Source organism: Neolamprologus brichardi, chromosome 1 (genome assembly GCF_056152115.1).
Source record: "Neolamprologus brichardi isolate AB-2024 chromosome 1, ASM5615211v1, whole genome shotgun sequence".
Classification (NCBI taxonomy): Eukaryota; Metazoa; Chordata; class Actinopteri; order Cichliformes; family Cichlidae; genus Neolamprologus; species Neolamprologus brichardi.
Window position 1 is genome coordinate 37,645,372 of NC_142104.1, and position 14,608 is coordinate 37,659,979.

Here is a 14,608-nt window from a genome sequence, read left to right on the forward strand (position 1 = left end):
AGTGTCCTTGGACCTCTCCCTTTCTAAAAGGAAATGAAAAATTTAGAAATAAATAAAATAATATAATATAATAATTAAAAACCTGTAGCAGCTGGATAGCATAGTGGTTAGACTACACTCCTTTAGAGCAGAGGATCAGAGGACAGCTGGATACTGGAATGCCTAGAATTGTACAAGATCAACAGGACCCTAAGAGCCTTCATCAGGAACTCAATGGGGATGTGGCGTACAACACTAGAGGCCAACTCCAAGCCCATAGCACAAGTCACAAGTCAAGTGCGGGATCTGCATAGGCCTGAACCCCCTCAGTGAGATCATTAACAAGACTGGGTACAGATACCGACTATGGAACGGAGCAGTTGTCAGCCACCTCCTGTACATGGATGACATCAAGCTGTATGCCAAGAGTGAACGAGACATCGATTCACTGATCCACACCACCAGGATATACAGGATATATTCGGGCTGGAGAAGTGTAGTCGGATGATAACAAAGAGAGGGAAGGTAGTCAGAACTGAGGGGATCGAGCTACCAGAAGGCAACATTGCAGACATAGAGGACAGTTACAAGTACCTGGGGATCCCGCAGGCGAATGGGAACCATGAAGAGGCCGCTAGGAAAGCTGCAACCACCAAGTACCTGCAGAGGGTCAGGCAAGTCCTGAGGAGTCAGCTGAATGGTAAGAACAAGATCCGGGCTATCAACACCTACGCCCTGCCCGTGATCAGGTACAATAAGTACCCGATCACCATATATATATATATATATATATATATATATATATATATATGCGCACAGAAAACAAATGGCAGGAGCAAAACAGCACCAACTGGTAGATAGAGCAGTCGCCCGAGACTACAAGACCAGACTGACCAACCTGTGCACTGCCTAGATCGACTAGAAGAAAGCCCACATATGGATCCTGGAATGCCTAGAACTATACAAGATCAACAGGACCATAAGAGCCGTCATCAGGAACTCAATGGGGATGTGGCGAACAACACTAGAGCCAAACTTCAAGCCAAGTGGCAGAAGTCACTGTCAAGTGCAGGATCTACCAAGAAGATGCTCTCTCCCCACTGCTCTTCTGAATAGGCCTGAAGCCCCTCAGTGAGATTATCAACAAGACTGGCTACAGATGCCGACTACGGAATGAAGCAGTCGTCAACCAACTCTTCCACAAGGATATCGTCAAACTGTCTGCCAGGAGTGAACGAGACATCAATTCACCAGCGATAGATGGCCATGGTGATAGATGTAGATATACTGAGTGATGCCAACACAGGGCATACATGTAACCAAGTGGCTGGCATAATATACAAGAACATCTGTGAGCAGTATGGCCTGTAAGTACCAAGGACTCCTTAGCCTCCTGTGAAGACATTTCATTTCTGGAAGAAATGAAGAAAACGTGTATGTATGTATATATGTGTGTATATATATATATATATATATATATATATATATATATATATATATATATATATATATATATATATATATATATATATATTAGGGGTGCAACGATACACAAAATTCACGGTTCGGTTCGGTTCGATACTTTGGTGTCACGGTTCGATATTTTTTCGATACAAAAAAAATGTTCATGCTTTTTTAATTTGTCATTTATTAAAATTATAAATATATATTTTAACTCAAAAGTACAGTTTTTAAATTTAATGTTGCTGAAACAACAAAGTAATAAAAAAATTAAATCTATCTGATTGAGGAATCACTCATCTTTGGAAAAGAGAGTTTATTACAGAGAAATGGCTCTTTCCAAAATAAAAGCTATACTATACGCTTCTTCTGGGCTATATTCTCAGCAGCATATTAAACATATCAGGTCCCCATAAGGAGAATCATGTGCTAACGGCTGTCTAAATGACTCTGGTAAAGTTTGTAGCATGCGTGCTTGTTGTTTTTGTCTGCTTCCACTTGTCTTTGCACTAGGATGATGTCGGTGTAAATGTGCAGTCATATTCGTTGTGTCCCCACTAGTGCTGTCAGCGTTAATCTCGTTGAAATGACGTTAACGCCACAACACGGCAAATCTCCGTAAACGAGCTACCACGGATCGCCCCGTGCGTGGGGCTGGACGGCGTCAACACGTTAACGAGCTAACTGCGTTAACGCACTAGTTCCCACCAATGTAATTGAGCATTGCGTGGCACATCCAACATACTGTTTTACTTTGTCCATGACGCGCTTACCTTCAGGGTCATACGTCACATGAAAACCACAATAGTTCCAAAGGCCAGATCTGAATGAGGGTGGGGGAGGTTCAATTTGCCATGTTGCAACGAGAGCTTAAAGCTTAAAGCTTAACTTCTGTCTCGCTAGCTTGCCCTGCGCTCAGTGAATCTGTGTTCGACTAGTCCGCCTAGGCTGCACTGTCGAGCGCAGATCCACTGAGCGCTCAACACAGACAGCATCGTCAGAAGAAAAGTTGATAAAATAAATTAAAAATTTTGTATTGTTCGATACATATGCGTACCGAACCGAAAGCACTGTATCGAACGGTTCAATATCGATACGAGTATTGTTGCACCCTTAGTATATATACATATGAGATGGGCAACTCTCCCCCTTATTTAGAAATGTGTAAGAAAATATGGATGAACTTTTTATCCATTTATTTCTCACCTGCACTATCTCTACTCCATGCAAGTTCACTTTTCCACCCTCCTTCTCATTCACACACATATATTCTGTCTTGCTTCTATCAACTTTCATTCATTTTTGCTCAGTCTTTCCATTTCTACATTCATCAGTTCCTCAAAGTACTACTGCTATCTTTTCAATAGAGGTACTCCCACTCTTTCATTTGTAGCACATTTTCATTTCCATTTCCTTAATAGCTCAATCTTTCTGCCTAGCCAAATGATACAAGTCCCCTTCTCATTCCTTAGTATTCAGTCTCACATTCACTACAAGCCATCTCTTTCTTTGCTGTATGCCTGGCAATCCAGCACTACTGTCTACTTTCTTTAACTCCCTGACTATTCTTTGCTAACCCCTTCGTTTAAATACTTTCCTTTACTTCCTTATTCCACAACTTCCACAACAAGTCTCCTTCTCCTTTTTCTCTATGTGGAGGATGCACCAAATACCAAAAATCAAATCACCTTTTCCAGTGAAACAATATGGTACTCTCTCTGAGCTTTTAATCTGAACGATCTTAATCCAAAAGTATGCATTAAAGAAATGTTAAACCGCCTGTATACGCTGGCGTCTTGTCCTACCTCAGTGTGCTACATATGATTCCAGTTTGCTATGCAGCGCCTTCCATGCGGGCTGACTGTCAGCCCGATCGCCTCCTGCTATTAGCTCCTTAGCGCTTCCTTGTCCACCTGTCACTTCCTCCTCAAGCCAATGTCAGGGGAAAAAAACAAAACTGAGTCACCCTGAGGTTTGAACACTACCTTCACTGTTTGTGTGCACTTTTGTTTACAAAGTGCTTTCAACATGTGTATATCCTTGAATCACTGTGTGTGTGTTGGTATGTGGCTGTGGCTAGTTTGGGTGTGTATAAATAGCTCACTGGGGAGGGACAGAGGCTTACAAAGCAGCTGACTCAACACATTCTAGTTTGAGTGTGTGCTCATCACACAGCAGTATGGCTGGTGCTCTTGAAAACACTGCAAAACTCTGTCCAGCCAAAGTACGACATACTTACTAACTATAAAACCTTACCATTCTGCTTAGACACCTGGAACAGTACATCAGAAAAATAAAACATATTCAGTATAATGACGTCAAGCTAAACTGTGAATGACAGTTATACATCTGACTAAACTAAAATAGCAAAAAAATGTGAAATGTTAGGAAATACTTTTGTCTTTGTAGCATATCCAATAGCAAAGAAAAACCCACACATATCTCTGACATAGAATAACATCATGTTAGGAAATCTTGCTACCTTTAGGAGTCACCGCAATGTATCATTAGCCTCCATCTCACCCTATCCCAAGCATCTTTCTCTGTCACATCAACCCTTTGCATAGCCTCCTTCACTACATCCATGAACCTTCTCTGTGGTCTTCCTCTTTTCCTCTTGGTTGGTAGCTCCATATTCAACATCCCTTGTCCAATATGTCGACTGTCCCTGCTGTATACATGTCCAAACAGTTCAGCCTTGTCTGTCTAACTTTGGCTCCAAACCTCTCAACTTGAGCAGTCCCCTCGTTTTTATAAACATTTCCCTTCTTATATTCATTTCTAATCTTGTACATCCTGGTCACTCCCAGTGAAAATCTGAACATCATCAACTTCACATCCAGCTCCACCTTATATCTTTTTGTAATTGCTACCATGTCCAAGCCATACATCATATCAGGTCTCAGTGCCATCTTGTGAACCTTCCCTTTCAATCTTCCCACTATCCGTTTCTCACAAATCAATCTCTTCTTCACCTCTCTTGTTCATTGTTTTGGACCATTCGCTTTAAATTGGTTGACAGTGACAATGTCATTGTTGGCGTATGAAGAGATCTGTGCACTGGGGCCCTTACACCTATCTCCATCTCAGTTACACATATGTGTCGCCAGAAAACCACATCATCTGTAAAACACTGACATTTATTTCACTTATTGAAGACTAAACTTTGGACAGAAAGGCCCACAAAGAAACAGCAACTGAAGCCGCTGCAGTAAAAGCCTGGCAGCACATTAAAAACAGGAAACCCAACATCTGGTGATGTCCATGAAATCAAGACTTCAGGCACCATTGCCAGCAAAGGGTTTTCAAACAAGTATTAGAAATGAACATTTTGTTTTCAGTTATTTAATTTGTCCAATTACTTTAGAGCCCCTGAAAGAAAGGGATTGTGTTAAAAAATGCTTTAGTTCGTCACATTTTTATGCAAGCTTTTTTTTAAACCCACTGGATTAAAGCTGAAAGTCTGCACTTCAACTTCAAGTTGTTTCATTTAAAATTGACAGTGGTGATGCACAGAACCAATATTAGAAAAAGGGTTGTCTCTGTACAAATATTTATGGACCTGACTGTGTCTTTGGACTATGAGAGGAAGTACCCAGAGGGAATAGGTAGAAATGAGTGCTTGTATGAATTGATATAAATGAATGGGGCATGTTGTACAGAGCACTTTGCTACATATGAATATGTCCATTTACCACCTATGGTATCAATTTCAAAATCCTACGTTGCCTTGAACTAAGCCTGGAATGGCGCAGCTACATCTGCAGCCTGTCCACAGCTTGGACACAAGCATTTCACTACATGTTGTAATGTGTATGTGACAAATAAAATTAGAATTTGATCTTTTAGTTAACCCTAGAACAAGATCATGGACAGAAATGAGCTTTCTCTGAAGGGTGAATGGGCTTTTCCTTAGCAATAAGGTGAGGAGTTCAGCCATTTGGGAGGCACTCAGAGTAGAGTCACTACTCCATATTGAAAGGAGCCAGTTGAGGTGGTCACCTCCAAAGTAAGGTGTTCCAGCCAGGGTACATCCTACCGGGAGAAGTGCAGGCTACACTCTGGACACGCTTGAGCGATTACATGCTTCGGCTGCTGACTCATGACTCAATTTCAGATAAGCAGAAAAAAAAATATAGCTAGATATTGTTATTTTAGATTTTAACTTTTATTAACGTGGCTGTCATGAATTTTCGAATAACATACACAATGTGCATGATTTATAATGCACTGTACAATGCGCCACACTTTTTAGTCAGAATATATTAGTTATTAGTTATTGAAGTAACATGCTTTCATATCATATTTAACATCGGTTTAAGTGGCAAGTTTTTTGTTGTCTGTTTGGAGTATAACCTGTTGCGTTCATAATGCACGACCCGAGGTGCCCCACATAACCGGCATGATTCATTATTGAAGAAAATGCCTTTTTTTGGTTTTCTGACATTATCTATGAAATAGTTTAAATTTAACTTAATATCTGACTGTTTCTTAGTTTGAGACTACTCAGATGTTTTTTTTTCTCTAGTTTAGTCGACTTGGAAATTAGTCACCAGCCATTCCTAGTTTAAATCAACCTCTGCTTCGTTTTTCCCCTTGACGCACTCGGGTGTGGACCAAAACAACCACACCAAGACCCTTTGTAGGAGGTGGCCTAAGCTGTTCATTTATGGAATGAATGTGATCAGAACTGATCCAAACCAACTATCAGATACCCAAATTTGAGATAAAAAACATCCCGTTGCCACTTATGCTTTATATTCAATGTGGCAAGGTACTATAAATGCGCAAAGGTCATATGCAATGTTCCCTCTAAGCTGCGCGCATGCGCAATTGCGTACTGCTGGCACGGTCTCTGTGCACAGAAAATCTGCGTTGAGCACAAAAAAAAAATCTAACCTGAATTGCAATTAAAATTAAAACTTTAACAATTCTGTTTTGCAGTGTTAGTCAGTAAGTGACTGGCGGTTCCCATATGGGATTAGAACGATGCCACCTTATCCCATAGTCCAGCCAATAATGCGATTCACATTCTTATATACGCAGCTAATCAACGTGGTTGACAGCGTCCTTATGTGCGACACCGGTGTTTTAGCTAGCAAAGCGGCGTGGATGATGTGGAGTGAAACCACGTTAATGACAACGTGTACAACCATTGGAGATGTGAGCAGGACAGACGGAACAATTGACGGAAAAAGTGTGGACTTTATACCAGTTTTTAAATTGTGTTGATCGGTCGCGTAAAACCAGAGTTATGATAAAAATATCTGCAATGTTAGTTTTATACCTGAATATTATCGTTGTTTATATTTACTGTGGGAAGAAACAGTAAAAACGGCGTTTTATAAGGAAAACGCTTGAAAGAGCTCTCCGCCTGTGAGCAAAAACAAAACCAAAAAAACTCCACCCTTTCCTATTGGTGGAAAAATGTACCATGTCGACCAATCAAAAAATGATATGGCAACATGGCATTTAGATGTTTAGGAAGGGGGAAAGTTTTGGAGTGACGGCGGTGGTTTGAGATTTACAACGTTTAGAGCAAATCTTGTGTTATTAGTGTGTAGTGTAGTCCAAGGGCGTAGATTTGGTTTTGGCATTGGTGGGGACGGATGATTCAACCACCAAACTCTGCCCTGTTTCTTTTTGTTTTTCCCTTTTTGACTTTGCTTCTTGATATATATATATATAAAAAAAAAGGAGAAATATACTTGCCTACATATGCTATTCTATATGCTTTTAAACCATTTAAAATTACAATTCATCTTTTTTATATGTGAATTATATAATGTTAAATTACAAAATACATGCAGTCACATATGTGCACAACCAAGTCATCATCCAATTCCACCTGTGATCTTGTGTCACCATCACTCTCTGAGCTTTGTGTTGGTTCTTCTGTCACCTGACAAACAGGACAAACATGACAATAAGAATAAAATGTGGAGCTGCTTCAGTGTTTCTGTCACTTTGTGCAGATCTTGACTCATCAGTAATGTTTGTAGGGTGAGTGCATTTTTAACTACCTCATGATATTTTGTCTCAAAACTTAACCCTATGAATATGTCAGTGCCATTAGGATGAAATTATTGTGTGACCAACATTTTAACGTTAGACATATAATTTTAACAGCCTCTGTAAACTAATATCCTGGCTCGCTCGAGGCTGCCGTTTTCTCTGACAGTTTCAATCAAAATTAGAAATGCTGCTCTGAGACTGAGAGAACTAATAGTGCTGCACGTTGTGCAGTTAGTTTCCAAAACAAGTTATTCGTGGTTACATACAATTTTAGACTGATGTGGGCCAAAGCCTAGCATAGCCTGTAACGTTATTATGAAGGACACATTTTATTATTTTTTTTCTTTCTATCGGTTTTGTTTTTCTTTACTTGAAGAGATCAAATTATTGGTGAAGACAATTCAATAATAGCTGAATATTGGTGGGGACACGTCCCTTCCGTCCATGCCAAATCTACGCCCTTGTTGTAGTCAATAGTTTTGTTGTGTGTGTCAGAACAATGAGGCGACTGCTGAATGTTACAGGAGTTACAGCAGTGATACATCTCCTGTTGTCAGGCCTGCAGGTATCAGGCTGTTGTTCTCATTTATCTCATAGTGGACAGAAATCGTTTTTTTGGAGTGGCACAAATAATTTGTGTGGCATCAAATTTGATGCAGAAACACCTGCTTGTTCTGTAAATAGTTTGAAATGTTTATTTAAAAAAACCTCTTGGCTGCATTTCTAGGTAAACAGCTGCAAAAAACATGTTTGCAAAACTGAGTTACTTTTTTGAAGAAGTAACTATATAATTAATTGCCCAACATTGGTCATTATATACTGTATTTTGCAGACAGAGAGTTACAGGACTCTCTCCCAGACCACAGACCACAGACTCATAATACAAGTCAGAGCTTTATTTTAAAAAAAAAAGAAAAAGAAAATAAAGTTGTGTTTTCAAAATTGGAGTTCAAGTTATTTTTACTTCCAATAGTGTTAACATAATACACAGGTCATGAACAAGATTTAAATTTTCATTGTAAGTGGGCTAAAGCGGTTAATTAAAAGTAGTCTAACATAAATGTAAATGCTGTAATTTGATTACTTTAATAAAAATGTAACTTGGATGGATTCAATGCTGGCGTGACCACAGTGCACACGTCTGCTGTCGCTCACAGTGGTCCAAGGGACGCTCAGGGAGTTTGTGTGTTTGCTCAGACACATGAGAAATTAGAGGGAACATTGGTCATATGGCCTAGCAGCTAGCTGTGAAATGAACATAAATTCTCTATGTTTTTCAATAGTGTTATTGGGTAATACCCCAATAACACATCAATCTTTTGTGGCGGAGGGGTAAAAATATCAGTAGGCAGAACAAAATTCTGGAGTTTCCAGATGGTACTCGAATTAGTCTACAGCTAAGAAATAGATTTTGTGAAATGTATGGATATTTTTCATTTGTGACACCCACGTTGTAGGTATGGAAGTAGGGGTGGGTGATATATCAAATATACTCAATGTATCACAACCTTTTTGACATATGCTGGTTAAAATGGTTTTATCGTAACCATCCACTATAAATTTCAATGACACTATTAAGCTGTCTATCAGTTTTTTTTCTCCCACATGCTGTGAATGCATCATTAATCCTCTCCCAACTGGAAATATTTCTACCTGGCATGCATGTTTATATACTACCAGATAGGGAAAAATATGTAGACAGTGGGAGTTTCAGATGAGCGAGGGAATGAGACTCGCTGTAATTTGGATTTCACAAAGAGGACGACAAACAAAATGTGGTAATTTGCAAAACATGCTGTAATACTACTGCCACTAAAGGTATAGGTACCACAAATTTATCCCAACAGCTGAAAAGTCATCCACTGTAAAATGAAGAATGTTTTAAAGTCTGCATATCAACCTCTCCCCACACACCAAAGAAAACATGAAATAATTCTAGAAATAGTTCTTTTGTTTCTGTAATTTGAGACATACTGTGACAGTACTGTCATTGTGAAAAACCTCTGTGTGCAACTGATGGTTAAAAAATGGTTAAAATGAAACATTTCAATTAATTCAGATTTTTTGTATTCAAAGTAGGAAAAAAATATTGAATTTTTGATTTGATTGAGTATACCAATCCATTTTAAGCACTATATGATTGAAGATAAATAATTATTTTAACATATCGTAATATGTATCGTGTATCATGATATAGCCAAAAAATATTGTGATATTAGATTTTCCTCATATAGCCCAGCCCTATATGGAAGTTTAAAATAAAACAGCATATAAAAATATTTTATATATTTTATTTTCCATTACTGTGAAATACAGCTAGTATACCATTCAGAAATTGTCCTTGGATATCTATTGCAATGTAAATTTTTCTATTAGTGTTTAAATATGGAATATTAGATTACGGCTTTTTAACATATATTTTAATTAGTCAATACACAAGCATTTAGTGTATCTGTCCCAAATTCCAGATCCAGGTTCAATTTTGAAAAATTTCAAACTTTCAACTTTGTTGAGTTCAATAGATGAAAAAAAGCATGAAAGTAGATGAAAGGCCCATTGTTCAAAGTATTTCATATAGGAGGCTAAAATTTCACAGCAATCATTATATATGTCCAAATTTTAAACCAAAAAAATTTACAGGCAAATCAGTGACGGGACCAAGAAAATGTAATGATTTGAGATGGATTGACCCTAGAAATGTAATGCAAGGTGAAAAAGGCCTTGAATTGTGTATAATAAGATGTGCACTAGTAGATAAATAATGTGTAATAATAATGTGTGTTTTTCCATATACAAGACAAATTGTGTTCCACAAATATAGTCAGGTCAAAAAAATAAATAAATAAAAGTACACATACAGACCTGTATGAACTGTGGCGTGAGGTCAGCTGTGAGGAGCCAGTCCTCCAGTCTTGGGTATTGAGCGAGAGCTTCAGGTCTTTCTCCTTCTGGTATCCTCTGCCTCAGCTGTAGCTGTGTCCACATGTACTTGGTCAGCTTCACCTATAGTGGAAGGCAACAAATACAATGTTTCACTCACTAAGGCACATAAAGAAGAGGATAAAGTCTGATAAGGATTGTGCTCCAGTGACATAAGCAGTATTGTTTTGGAGGAAGGAAGGTTCAGGGTTTAAGTAGTCATCATCATGGGCTCATCCAATTAGAATGAGAATAAGCAGTCATCAATCATTTGCAGGTTTTGTCTTTTTATTGGATAACGGGTAAAGGAAAGACACACATGAAGTGCTATCTCTATAAGGACATGAAGTATGATTTAAGCAATTCAAAATGATACATGAACTCAGGAGACTCAAAGAAAAACTCACCTCAGCTGCCGCCCCATGTGGGAGTGAAGAAAGAGTGAGGGGTAGGTGAGTGCAATTAAGGCCAAGCACCACACCCAATCAAAGGTGAGGAAAAGAAACAAGGTGCATCTGGTGAAGTGAATGTGCTGAAAGGTGAGCCTTTACAACAAGTATAATGGAACAACTTTAACCTCCTAGGACCTGGTGTCCACATATGTGGACGTCACATTTTGGGTTGTCTAGACCAAAATACTAAATTTTGCTCTACAAGGGCCTAATATCCACTTATCCTGCCACTGTTCTATCGAAATTTAAAACAAATGTCCTCATATGTGGATCTCATTTTTCTCAGAAACAAAAATCAGGTAAAAAATAAAACTCAGGTAATCCTTGTTTTTACATTCATCAGGTCCCAACCAGCCCAAATAGCAAAGAGAAATTAAAATGCATGCCATGAAAGAGTTCGGGTCTAAGGAGGTTAATGTACAGTTGTGTCAGTGTCCAAATATATATGACCTAAGTGTTGTTGTTTTTGGGGTTTTTTAAACCTGTTTACTGAAAACATATTCCAATTACAGCTAGATAATTCACACTGACATAATGTGTAGACTCTCAGCTTTCATTTAATTGTATCCACATTTAAATTGGATGAAGGGTTTTTAGGAGTTTCAGCTCCTTAACATGTGTCACCCTCTTTTTAAAGGCACCAAATGTAATTGGACAGCTGACTCAAAGGCAATTTCATGGGCACGTGTGGGCAATTCCTTCATTATGTTATTATCAGTTAAGCAGATAAAAGGCCTGGAGTTGATTTGAGGTGTTGTGTATGCACTTGGAAGATTTTGCTGTGAACAGACAACATGCATTTAAAGGAGCTCTCCATGCAGGTGAAACGAGTCACCCTTAAGCTGCAAAAACAGAAAACACATCTGAGAAATTGTTACACTATTAGAAATGGCAAAATCTACAGTTTAGTACATCCTTAGAAAGAATAAGAAGAAAGAAAGAAAGAAAGAAAGAAAGAAAGAAAGAAAGAAAGAAAGCACTGGTAAACTCAGCAACACAAAAAGACAACACCAGTGGATGATCACAGAAGGGGTAGGCTTATCAATATCCAAGTCAACCAAAAAGGAAAGACTGCATAAAAGTAAATACAAAGGGTTCACCTCAAGAATAGAAAGGTTAGACTGACTTCGCTTACAAAACAAACAAACAAACAAAAAAAAGCAACATCTAAAAAAGCCAGCACAGATCTGGAAAAACATTCTTTGGACAGATTAAACCAAAATCAACCTCAACCAGAATGATGGCAAGAAAAAAGCATGTTGAAGGTGTGGAACAGCTCATGATCCAAAGCATACCACATCATCTGTAAAACACAGATGGCTTGAGCTTGGTGCTGGCTTGAGCGTAGCACTTGGTGCTCCTCCCAGCCCCCATAAATAAACTTGTGTTTACTGATGATGTAACACAGGACAGAAACATCCAAATGAATTCAGGTTGGTGTTCAGACACATACTGTCTGCTCAAATCCAGCTAAATGCAGACAAATTAATTGGGCGTATTTCATAATACAGCTGGACAATGACCCAGAACATACAGCCAAAGCAAACCAGGATTTTATTAAAGCAAAGAAGTGGAATATTCCTTCCTTACAAAGAAATATGGAATATTTCATATTCCTTTGTAACTACACCTAATAGCTTGGGTACTCATTTTAATTAAATTAAAATAAGCAGTAGCTAAAGGGCAGGTAGGACATATTTTAAATTTAGACCTGTGTATCATATCAACCATAAATGTCAAGTAACGTACATGTAAAGCAGTAGTAAGAAATGACACAGACCAGCCTGAGGAAATCCCCCTGACTAGTGGTCCACACCAGACATCTGCTCTTTAACGGTCATATCAACTGTTAAACTGAGTGTGAAGTAACTGATGTCTCTGACATCACTGGCACACAGCTGATGATGCCCACCAGCACTGTTCCATTGGAAGAAACACCTCTTTGGACGCTTACCCTAACCCTTAAATGTTGCTACAAATGAAGCAACAGACACAAAATATAATAGCAATCAATGAAGCGAGCAAAAAGCTAGTTTTATTATACTAAGCAAGAAAAACACAAAGAGTGACAAATAGTAGAAATACAAAACAGGAAAAGGTACTGTCTGCTGCAGGCCCAAATAAAAGGGAGAGTTTGATGCACCATTTGATGCACCGATCAAGTATTACCTACAGGAGAAGCAGGTGATTATGTGACACAAGGTCTACAAAAAACACGCAGAGGTGGTACAAAGGCAAAAAATCCAAAACGTTTGAAGTCCAGTGCGATGTTTCTACAGTTTGTCATCTAACTTGTAGAAGATTTTAGAGGACTTTAACACCTACTGACATCAAAATGCTGACATTGTTTTCCAGCAGGACTTATAAGATCCCACCTTCGTGGTTCCAAAACTATTAGCAAACAGTTTACTGACCCCTTTATTACTGTGCTTAATTGACAGGAATCCCATGAAAAACACCCAATTCAGATTATAAACAAGCTAAAACCACTATAAGAGAAAATTGGGCTTAAATAGTACATTTCCAGTGGCACAAGCTGATTACCTGCATCCTGGCATATTAGAGGCCACATTAAAAAAAACATATATCGCTCATCTTAGAGATGAAGTCGAAATTCTGAGATAACATCTAAATTTCTCATTTACTTGAGAAAAAAAGTCAAAATATTATTTTGCGAAAAAAAGTCAAAATGTACTGCTGAAAAAATGTTGCAGAATCTGCATCTGAGCAGAAGAAGAAAACCTAGCATTAATCTAAAGTCTAATCATTTTACGTCAACAGATCTAATACACCTACATTGTTCTAGGATAAATCATCTATGTGGTGACAATATTCATCTGAAAAGATACACAAAAAAAGAGGGGGGTGTGCAAACGAATCTGTTCAGACAAGATAAAAGAAAAGGTACAAAAAGGTCAGAAGGAGGAGGAAAACTTCTAAGAGGAAACAGAAAAATGACAAAAGAGAAAGCAAGAGACTGCAGTTGGGAAACCACATGGGGCTTTCCGAACTCTAATCAACACTTTACAGACTACCCTATTCAGCCACAGAGAAGAGCCTTACTGTGGCTAAATTGTTCCACTATATTAACTGTGTTCAAAGTCCCCTCAAAATCTACCTTTGCAGAATTATTTTAACTGAAATTCCAGCAACAACTGTCAAGTGTGATCTGTATATTGGCTTGAACAAACAATAACTTGACTTCAGATAAATAAAAACCTACCAACAATCTCATACATGTTGTATATCTACAATGTAAAGTGCCTTGAGGTAAACGTGTGAATTTATGCTACATAAATAAAATTGAATTGAAATTGAATTCAGTATTCGCCAAAGGAAAGGGAGAAAGAGAACGAAGTGATGAGCAGACAGCGTTACACCAACTGTAAACACCTTTGCCCTATAACATGCAAGGCCAGCCAGACGAGGAACACGTCCTTCTTCTCCTCCCACTGTCTTCCAAGTCAGTTGACTTTCTTGCCAAACAGGCCTTGCTCATAATGCGTGGGGAGAGCCACAGCTAAATTTAGCCTCCTGCTACACATACACACAACAAGCACTTGGTGCTCCTCCCAGCCCCCAAGAGAGTGAGCAGTAACAGCTACTCCTCAGTTGCACCGCATATTCACATGCACACAAAATATATTGAAAAACTCAGACCAGCCCATCTGGTACCATCTTGATCTTGAGCTGGTCAGTTAAGTTTTTAATCAGTTTAACTGCTTTGGTGTTAATGAAATCAACAGGTGCACTAGAGGGGCAACAATAATATAACCCAAACC

General features: G+C 38.6%; 1 protein-coding gene across 4 annotated transcripts in view; it reads right to left on the reverse strand.

The window, feature by feature from the left end:
- The window catches only part of ksr1b (kinase suppressor of ras 1b), a 62,757-nt gene that overhangs the window by 33,141 nt on the left and 15,008 nt on the right, over window positions 1–14,608 (reverse strand). For 3 of the 4 annotated variants that reach the window (XM_087841638.1, XM_035911375.2, XM_087841641.1), the window contains one exon: window positions 10,318–10,458. In XM_087841638.1, coding sequence (XP_087697764.1) covers window positions 10,318–10,458 — 141 coding nt within the window. Of the gene's footprint in view, window positions 1–3,245; window positions 3,486–10,317; window positions 10,459–14,608 lie in introns of those variants that run through there. The other variant, XM_087841652.1, reaches the window with a different exon arrangement.